Source organism: Calidris pugnax, unplaced genomic scaffold (assembly GCF_001431845.1).
Source record: "Calidris pugnax isolate Ruff unplaced genomic scaffold, ASM143184v1 scaffold491, whole genome shotgun sequence".
Taxonomy (NCBI): Eukaryota; Metazoa; Chordata; class Aves; order Charadriiformes; family Scolopacidae; genus Calidris; species Calidris pugnax.
The window spans coordinates 124039-134688 of NW_015091208.1; the positions used below are offsets into that span (position 1 = coordinate 124039).

The 10650-nt window shown below is 42.0% G+C and overlaps 1 protein-coding gene across 5 annotated transcripts in view; it reads left to right on the forward strand.

Moving 5' to 3' along the window:
* The window catches only part of MYO9A (myosin IXA), a 211353-nt gene that overhangs the window by 46954 nt on the left and 153749 nt on the right, over positions 1 to 10650 (forward strand). For all 5 annotated transcript variants that reach the window (XM_014959797.1, XM_014959799.1, XM_014959798.1 and 2 more), the window contains exon 2: positions 6869 to 7790. In XM_014959797.1, coding sequence (XP_014815283.1) covers positions 6948 to 7790 — 843 coding nt within the window. In that variant the 5' untranslated portion in view covers positions 6869 to 6947. The remainder of the gene's footprint in view (positions 1 to 6868; positions 7791 to 10650) is intronic.

A 10650-nucleotide genomic window follows, 5' to 3' on the forward strand; every position in this document is an offset into this window, starting at 1 on the left:
AAACAGGAGAAAAGAACCAGACAGAGCTTTTCTCAAGTCATGTCTGAGCTTAGGAAGAGCTTAGTAACCTGCTTTAGGTTACACTTACTGTGGGCAGCTACACGTCTTTGGGAATAATTTGCATGGTTTAAGCTGCATATTCACAACTTCATTTATATTCTGGGAATTACAAATGTAGTTGAAGATGTCCCTGCTTAGTGCAAGGACACTTAGTGCTAAGTTGGACTAGATAACTTTTAAAGGTCTCTTCCAACCCAAACCACTCTATGATCACTGTAACACTTACAAATCTCACTTTTCCTGCGTTAGAGGTTTCATTCTTTTGGCCAAAACTAATTTTATAGGGATTTTGCATGTAGTTTTACTGCTCTTGGCACCTTCTGCCCTTCCCGCACCAATACCTGGCTCTATAAATGTGGTTTAGGTTTACCTAAACTACCTCAGCCACTTGAACCGCGAGGTTCTTTGAGATGGACCAACATCGGTGATTAAGTGACGATAGTGACATTTCTCTCCCATCAGCAAAGAGAGGAAGAGAAAAACATGGTGCACACGGAAGAGAAAGATGATGAAAAGGAGAGGGTTAAGCATTATATAGATGATCAAATGAACTTACGTGCAGTAGTAACTGAGGTGTTGAGCATCTACATGGGCTTTTCTGCCCATCTAGGAGGTGGTAGTTTTTCCAGCAGCAGCTGTCAGAGATGTGTCTGTCCGGCATCAGTTTTGATCTCACAGGGGTGTTATTTCGGGTACCAGCAGCACGAGACTGTTTGCTGCTGCAGGACAGAAATTCGGAGTGCTCTTGTGCTGATATATTCAGATTAAAGTGAAGTATGTTTAATTTGGCCGTTTCTTTATCGGATTTTTTAAAGTTTATCTATTTCAGGAATTTCTGCATCACCAGGTATGCGTTTTGATGTACGGGTGGATGGATAGATCCAGGCTGTCTTGAGCAACCGAGCCTGTTACGGTCGCCTGAGGATTGGGAGCAGGGAGAAAGTTTCACTATTTTCATAGTCCCTTGTCTGGGTTATGGATGTTATGATAAAACCAAGTGAACTTTGCTTCCAGAATTGCCCCTTTAGCAGCCTCAACGCTGACAGTAATCTGTTTTTTCCAAATCATCCAGTATTTGGCAAACTCTCTCCCTGATTTCAGACTTTAGCTGTCACAGATTATTTATGACGGGTACTGATGCTTCCAGTGGACGGTTTATTTTGGATTTTTGCCATGTGTTGCTTATGCTGTCCCTGAAAATGAAAATACTGAGATTGGTCTTTCTGAAAAGAAAAATAAGAAATGGCATGACCGAAAGCCTCCGTTTCAGTTATTTTTCCAAAAGCAATTGAAGTATCCTCATTTATTTGATATCCCTTACAGAGTAACACTTGCTCACAAATGCAGCCCCCAAGCGCAAGGGAGCTCTCTATATGCAGCCATATATATATCTAATTTGAGAAAGCGCCTTTGCTGCCAATGTTTATGTATATTAAACTGCGGTCAACTAGTAAAAGACTACATATAATGTAAAAGTAAACCACTATTTACAAGTTTAGTGTATGCACAAAGCCTAGTTGACCATCATAATTTTCATAATTTTTTTTGTCAGCCTGCTGGTAATCAGATTATTATTGCGTTCTTATAAAGGCCTCTGAGCTCCTTGGGAATATTAATCTGTTTTGTAAGGTAGGACACAAGGCTCATGGTTTTGTGGAGATCATGCTTTTTACACTGAAAGTAGAATTAGGTTATGATAGTAAAATTGAGCCAAATCAGCGTGCAGGGTCAATTTGATTAAGAATCTTCATTCAAATGTAGAAAATGGATATACAAAATATTAGGCTGAAAGTATATTGGCTTAAAAAGTCATAAATTGTTCCTTTCACAGGCATGCATAGTCCATAAATTTTGGCCAGAGCATTCACAGGAGTTTGTAATTATTTCTGGCCTCTGAGGTCTGGTGTATCTTCTGGGTTTCTCTCTCCCGTGGGATCAGCATCCTGTTACTGCCTCCCCCATCCTTGCCAAAGCCAGGGCACGAAGCACCTGAACCATAGTTTGGTGGTAAAGTCAGATCATCTCATGAGCAGCCACTTACTTGGGTACAGAGACAAGCGTCCCCTTTCAGTAAGGTAATAGCTTTTCCATCAGCCTCTATAAATGACTTCCATGTAACATCATTTTTTGTATGTTCCTATTTAAATTTAAACACGTAGCCACACAAAATACCTATAATTTAAACAGTGCATGGAGCAAGCATTCATGGGTTGCAAAATACTTACTGTTTTGTTCTTTTCATGTTCCTGTTTATTTTTTTTGTGTCCAAACACAAAAATACTGTTAATTTTAAAAGTCACGTAAAAGCTAATATGACAGCCTGCTTGAACAGTTGTCATTAGGAGAGCCTTTCTCCCTGAAATATGCTAATTTCCTAATTACACGTATTTCAGTGCAATATTTTCTCCAAAATACTTTGGAAAGTGACTGTCTGCAAGAGGCGTGTTTGATGTTGAGCAGAGCCAGGCTCATGTGCATCAGCGGTTGGGAGCCCACAAGCAATTATCTTCATTAATGTGTCTTTGACCTAACATAATACTCCGAGACATGTTTAGCGTTATTAAAAGTAAATACTGTGGCAAGCCTCCTGTGATTTATGAGGCTCAAATTAACACCTCTTTGCTTTCTGACCTCGCTAAATTTCTTAGTCATTAGTGGAAACTTCTGGCTTTGGGGAGGATTTGGCGCTTTGCGTTCCTGGAGTTACTGGGGCTTTTAGTATCTCCATGGGGTTCAAGCTTGGCTCACAATTCTGCTGGATTCAAGTTGTTTGGATGAGGAAGGCACAGATGTTTGTTATTCTGTCGAGTCCATGCAGAATAAGCATCTATAGAGAAGTGAGGGAAGCTCTTGGGTAGGCGGAGTAGAGTGGCCTCATGCTTCAGAGAGGATTTATTGAGCTTGTATTTGACAGGAGGGAGGAGGTAGGAAGGGAAGGTCGGTTTGCTCAAGGTAACCGACTTAAAAGTCCTGTTTGCAGTTCTCATGTGAGTCAGGAGTCTTTGGTACACTCTGATAACTTGAATAAAAATAGCCAGCCCTCTTGTCGTAAGCTTTGAAGTAAGCTTTGAAGTAAAACTCCATGAGAAATTATCTAGCTTAAGTGTGGTGGTTTTTTTTTTTTTCTTCACCCCCTTCTTGAAGAAAAGCTGATGCTGGAGTCGTAGAACTAGACAAAGAAAGCCCAACCCAGCACTTAACTGACATCATCCCTGTTGCATCTGTGCCTATACTAAAGCTATATAGGAAAGCAGCTGGAGCATTTCCCAGTGTATAATATATGTCCTGCTACCAAGCAATGCGCCGGGAATCCCTGCCAGATGTATTTCACTGTGACATATTAATTTCTTTGCTTTGAATAGCACGTGGCTGGGGATAATACACTTAATGAAATATTGGAGCGAGAAACAATGCAACGTAAAATAATGCTTTTCATGTGAGGACCACAGAAATGCTTGTAGTAAATGAAACAAATCTCAAAATCCCAGCCTTGTGCGAATGTAGAAGATGAGGGTGGCTGTGCTTGGATTGAGGGTCTTGGATCGGCATATGTAAGGAGGAGCACTAGGACAAGGTGACCATCTGAAAAAACTCCTCTGAATACTCTTCCCAACGTCAAATATCTGAAGCTCAGGAGCTTCCTGAACCTGACATGGGTTTTGACCTCAGTTTTTGACTGTTCTTGTGTATTTGGTTGATGCTATCAGGGAACTGTCATAGTTTGAGATCCTCCTGTGGGGAAGTGCTCAAGGAAAAGCTCAACATTATGTATAATATTGGGATGTGCATCACGTAAACTTTTATCTATATTAAATGTCACCTGCTACTTTATTGCCCAGATCCTGGCTCTGAGGGTCCTCTGCATTTCTTCATGGTTACCTTTTGTCTGTATATTGGAATGACTCTTGACATCTTCAAGAGGAGTTTTGAGTTTGTTAGAACCAATTGTTGGAGAACTGAGGACTATTAACTCTGAAATTGGTTTCATTTGTGGCTGTTGGTGGGGTGTTGTCTTCTTGTAGTAACTAAGTTTGAGAAATGAGCTGTGCATTTGATGTTTCAGCACCAGAGATTTGTGTTCTGTTGTTTTTAAGCAGTAGGAGAGAAATAAAGTGAGATTGACATCATATATGAAGTCTTACGGCCAACTCACTCGTACAAAGATGGATATCTCTAAAAAAGGTTGACTTAGTGGGTGGAAAAATGCTACTGTTTGAATCGTGATGGGTTGAAAATCTCCTGGACGGGAAGAGAAAAGAATATCTATTGTTCAGTGCACAGGACCATGGGATAATGTATCTAGGGCAAGGATGAGGTCCACCGAGGAAGGTGATGGTCATTTTATTTTAGCAGCTATAATTTGAGGGTGTTGTGTACCACCTGCCCATGAAAAGCTGATGATTCTTCTCACAGTCTGGATTTCAAAGCAGCTGTAGGAGTTAGGTGAATTGAGTCAATACGAGGTCCTCATCCTAGGGGTGTTGGAGCAAAGCCTCAGTATCGCAGTGCGTGCTCTCGGATGGGCACCACTGCAGGGGTCGCATGTCCCTTTACAACGTGAGAGAACTTGGAGTCTGTGACCACTGAGTAACTCGGTTGGTTTTTTGTTTTAAACTTCTGACTAGGCAAAGCGTTGTGTTTCAAGAGTCATTCTGAACCTTCTCAGCAAGGTCTTCAAATTGACAAGAGGAAATGGCCTCAAGTTGCACCAGGGGAGGTTTAGATTGGATACTCAAAAAAATTTCTTCACCAAATGAGTTGTCAAGCGTTGGAACGGGCTGTCCAGGGAAGTGGTGGAGTTGCCATCCCTGGGGGTATTTAAAAGACGTGTAGATGTGGTGCTGAGAGACATGGTTTAGTGGTGGACTTGGCAGTTAAGTTAACAGTTCGACTTGAAAATCCTAAAGGTCTTTGCCAGCCATAACAGTTCTATGATTCTTTGACAAAGAAAGCATTTTCCTTTCGGTTGGAGTACGCCTTTAAGGTGATATTTTGGAGTCGTGGGTTGTTTTTGTTTAAGTTAGCATTTTATGCAACTGTTCCAAATCTCAAAATTTAGTTCTCTAACAACATCTAGAAAATATGTAATTTATGTTTATGGGGAAGTCAGTGTTGTGAAAGTCAAGGGGAGTTTTCCAAAGTCACGGTTAGCTGAGTGATGCTTTTCCTAAGCTGGCATGAAAAAAGTAAACATGGAAATAGAGGCACTAACTCTTAAATAAGTTATTTGGTAATATTAAGCAATAAGGCTGTAGCAACTTTTGACATGAGGAGAATGCCACTATTGATTCAGTGGGCTGTCTGGTATGTTGTTCACACAGTATTGATTTCATTCTCCCTAAAATGCACTGAAAATCAGAGGGTCTTTTTGCTTCTTTGCTTCAGAGTTGGCGAAAAATTAGCCAAAGCTTGAGGTGCTGTGGGTAGTTACATCTGAGTAGAGGGAAGCCTGTGGTGTGGGTAGGATTTGTGTGTCGAATACCTTTATTTATTACAGCTTTGGTGTATGAAAACTCTGCTCCATTTTTAGATGTTGGTTGGGAATTGTCATTTTTCTTTCTTTAACATGATTGGTATCGACACTTGAGTTGCTCCATTGCATCTCATGGCGCACGTCAACGGTTTCTCAAAGATCCCTAGCAGGATAAACCACCTAACCTATTTTTATTTTGCTTTTTTTTTTTTTTTTTTTCCCCACTAACTCGGTTGGTTTTTTGTTTTAAACTTCTGACTAGGCAAAGCGTTGTGTTTCAAGAGTCATTCTGAACCTTCTCAGCAAGGTCTTCAAATTGACAAGAGGAAATGGCCTCAAGTTGCACCAGGGGAGGTTTAGATTGGATACTCAAAAAAATTTCTTCACCAAATGAGTTGTCAAGCGTTGGAACGGGCTGTCCAGGGAAGTGGTGGAGTTGCCATCCCTGGGGGTATTTAAAAGACGTGTAGATGTGGTGCTGAGAGACATGGTTTAGTGGTGGACTTGGCAGTTAAGTTAACAGTTCGACTTGAAAATCCTAAAGGTCTTTGCCAGCCATAACAGTTCTATGATTCTTTGACAAAGAAAGCATTTTCCTTTCGGTTGGAGTACGCCTTTAAGGTGATATTTTGGAGTCGTGGGTTGTTTTTGTTTAAGTTAGCATTTTATGCAACTGTTCCAAATCTCAAAATTTAGTTCTCTAACAACATCTAGAAAATATGTAATTTATGTTTATGGGGAAGTCAGTGTTGTGAAAGTCAAGGGGAGTTTTCCAAAGTCACGGTTAGCTGAGTGATGCTTTTCCTAAGCTGGCATGAAAAAAGTAAACATGGAAATAGAGGCACTAACTCTTAAATAAGTTATTTGGTAATATTAAGCAATAAGGCTGTAGCAACTTTTGACATGAGGAGAATGCCACTATTGATTCAGTGGGCTGTCTGGTATGTTGTTCACACAGTATTGATTTCATTCTCCCTAAAATGCACTGAAAATCAGAGGGTCTTTTTGCTTCTTTGCTTCAGAGTTGGCGAAAAATTAGCCAAAGCTTGAGGTGCTGTGGGTAGTTACATCTGAGTAGAGGGAAGCCTGTGGTGTGGGTAGGATTTGTGTGTCGAATACCTTTATTTATTACAGCTTTGGTGTATGAAAACTCTGCTCCATTTTTAGATGTTGGTTGGGAATTGTCATTTTTCTTTCTTTAACATGATTGGTATCGACACTTGAGTTGCTCCATTGCATCTCATGGCGCACGTCAACGGTTTCTCAAAGATCCCTAGCAGGATAAACCACCTAACCTATTTTTATTTTGCTTTTTTTTTTTTTTTTTTTCCCCAGCCTTGCTAACATGATGACCTGACAAGATATAGGACGGTCTTGACTATGCAGCGCAGGTACTGATGGGAAAGGATCCAATATGAGTGTAAATGATGTTGGAGGAAGACGACGCTTTGAGGATAGCGAGTACACGCTGCACATATACCCGGGGAGCATTGCGGAAGGGACTATCTACTGCCCCATCACTGCCAGGAAAACTTCCACGGCCGCTGAGGTGATCGATTCGCTCATTAATAAACTTCAGCTGGAGAAAACAAAATGTTATGTCCTTGCCGAAGTGAAGGAGTTTGGTGGGGAGGAATGGATCCTCAACCCTACGGACTGCCCGGTCCAGCGCATGATGCTGTGGCCTCGCATGGCCCTGGAGAACCGCATCAGCGGCGAGGATTATCGCTTCCTCCTGCGGGAGAAGAACCTGGATGGCTCCATTCACTACGGGAGCCTCCAGTCCTGGCTGCGGGTGACGGAGGAGCGGCGCAGGATGGTGGAGCGTGGCTTCCTTCCCCAGCCCCAGCAGAAGGACTACGATGACTTGTGCAGCCTGCCGGACTTGAATGAGAAAACTCTCCTGGAAAATCTCAGAAACCGCTTCAAGCAAGAGAAAATCTACACCTACGTAGGCAGCATCCTCATCGTTATTAATCCCTTCAAGTTTCTACCTATTTATAACCCCAAGTATGTCAAGATGTACGATAACCATCAGCTGGGAAAGCTGGAGCCCCATATTTACGCTGTGGCAGACGTGGCTTACCACGCCATGCTTCAGCGGAGGAAGAACCAGTGCATCGTGATTTCAGGAGAGAGCGGCTCAGGAAAGACACAGAGCACCAACTTTCTGATTCATCACCTCACTGCCCTCAGCCAGAAGGGATTTGCCAGCGGAGTAGAACAGATTATTCTTGGAGCTGGACCAGTGCTTGAGGTAAGATGAAAACGATAATAGCGTGGAAACTTTCTAACCGTGAAAAAAAAACAACCACCCTCAGCCCAAGTCGTTGGGGTTTTATTATGGCAACAGTCTGGGGTTATCTGCTAAATGCTGGTAATAAAGTTCTGACAGTATTAGCAGTAAGAGAAGGTTGTGTTTCTGCCTATAGAATCCTACCTGCTTCAAAAAGAAAAAAAAAAAAAAGAAAGAATAAAAGTACAGCAAATGGCTTTCTGACAAATTTATTAAAGTTTTGTTTTCACTTAAGTGTTTCTTAATACTGGTGATTTTTTCAGTTTGAGAATGGAAATGAAAAAGCCTTTTTTGAATTGTTGGTAGCCTTTCTTTATAGTGCATTGAAAAGAGTTTGTTTTGCGTAGTGTATTGATAGTGGTTTATTTATGCAGATTCTGTGTGCTCAACTTCAGTGAGCTCAGGAAGAGATCAAAGGTAAATTTCATGGTCAAAATATTATCTCGAATCATGAGTACTTGATTTGGCCGGTGTGATTAGCTACTCTTGAGTTATTTTTTCTGGGTATGAAAGGGCATTAGATGAACTGCACCGTTGACTTCGCTGATAGGAAACTCTAAAGAGGGATACAAGCGTTCATTAGTTAATTTGCTTTCACTTTGCCCTGTAACTCTTTGAAATGGTTTTCCTTAGCATTGCCAGTTTTGCTTGTTTGAAAGTTTTGTTTGTTAAAGCCCGTCTGCATGGGGGTGACATGAGCATCAGCTTCAGTCTTGGCATGTTCTGTGAAGCTGCAGTACAGAGAGGTGGCTTGATGGCTGAGTTTTCTTCTCCTAAAATAAAAAGTGCCTTTGACTAAAGGATATTAAAAATGAAGGATTTTGGCAGGCTTATTTTCTATTTTGAAAGAGTTTTTTGGCAGTTGTAGACCAAGGTATCTTCTCTCTGTGTCTGTATTCCATTAATGAGTCTGAGGACTGGGGTCAGCTTCGACTACCAGCAGAAGACTGGGAATCAGAGGAAGGACCAGTGCTGGTGGATGTCTCAGCTGAGGATAAGCCAACAGCTTCATCATTTTGCAAAGCCAACAAGTTGGGGTTTTTTTTCTGTTTTCGTGTCTGGTAGAATGGGCTGAGCTAATTTAATCTGGAGTAAGCAAATGATTAAAGCCATTCGGGATGGGCTTTGCCCTGAGAAGCAGCAAAGCTGTCTAACAACCTGAAGGTGAGGAAGTTAAAAAGGCTCTTTTTTCTTTCGTGTTTTTTTTTTTGTTGTTGTTTTGGGTTTTTTTGACAGTCTGCATGAAACTGTGTGTTAATTCTTTTAAAGCACACGGGCAGGTGGACTCCAAATTCTTGTACTGTCCAGTGTTTCTCCTGTCGTTGTGCAAGAGATTACGGAGCAGCTGGAATCTGTGAGAAAATATCAGACCAGGTTCCGGTAGTCTGCAGTTAATGGTTGGTGCTGTGGTGACCCAAGTAGGTGACCACATAAACTTAAGAAAACAGGTATGAAAAGTACAGCACTGCACCTCCAGTCCTGGTATTTAATTGAAACATTTGCATGCCTGTTTGGTTTTTCGTATCATAGAAGCACAGAATGGTTTGGGTTGGAAGGGACCTTAAAGATCACCCAGTGCCACCCCCTGCCCTGGGCAGGGACACCTCCCACCAGACCAGGCTGCTCAAAGCCCCATCCAGCCTGGCCTTGAACCTTTCCAGGAATGGGGCAGGGATATATGTTTTTGAATGGATCTTGTTCAACCAAGGTCCATTTCATAGTTCTCTGACGTAGTGTCGGAGAGAGCATCTTAGTCTACCTTAGATTTCCAGAGATGGAGAAGAGAGATCTCTGTGAAAGAGAAGATAGAAGGAAGTTTTAGGAATTGGGGTTTATTTCTTAAATTCTACCTTTTTTTCAGGAATAGGTAAAATAGTCCAGTTGTAAAAATACCTGAGCACATCAGTCCACTGATGCAATCCCTTAAATAAATGAACTGTTCCACCTCCTTGAAAGATAAATTTTTTTTTTTTTTTAATTTTTATTCTGCCTCCTTCCCAAACCCAGACTTCCAGTCATTGCTCATGGTCACACGAGCTTGTGTCTGGGGGCAAGAAAGAGAAGCTACCCACGAGCTGTGTGTTTCTTTGCCTTTTTCTCCCTGCTTGCTGTTATTTTATGCTATGGAAGAGGGAGAGAGGGTGCAAACCATCTCAGGATGGTGCAATTTGAAGTTCCCTGGTCATCAGGACCCCTGTTGTTACCCCTGTGTTTCAGGATCCGAAATTTAAGTCTATTTTCCTGGCTCTCGGATGGAGGGCAGCAGTGCAAACGGTTCATGGTAACACTGCTTTGGTGGTGGCCACTTTCTTCTCCTGGGGGCCTGTTGTGTGTGTTGGGATTAGGTACAGGGGAGCGATGCTTGAAGCCTCTCTGCTTTCCTTTTGCAAGACCTGCAGCTGCTTTTAAGAGGGAAAAATAAATAATAAATACGAATCATCTCTGTTATTTCTTTTGCTTTTGGAACAGAAGTCCGCATTCCTCCGCTCTGGCAGCTGGATGGCTGCTGCTGCGCTTCCCTCCCTGCCTCCAGGTCTCTCCCAGAAAGTGAGGGTAATCCAGATTTTCTTCTGCTCGGCCAGCGCCAGCCCCAAAGAGTCACAAATCACGCAGGCTTAAAGATAAAATGTGCATACTTCTGCCTTGCCTTCCCTTCCTAAAATTGCCTAAAAAAGGGATCTTTGGAGGAGATCTGTTGTAAAGGGTTGTGTTAGCCTGCCACCCATTTGCAGATTTGACCTTCTGATTCCCTGCGTTTGTGATTGAAATACACTTTTCACTTCTCTGTAGGTTTAGATGCCCAACTTGTGTATTTCCCCCC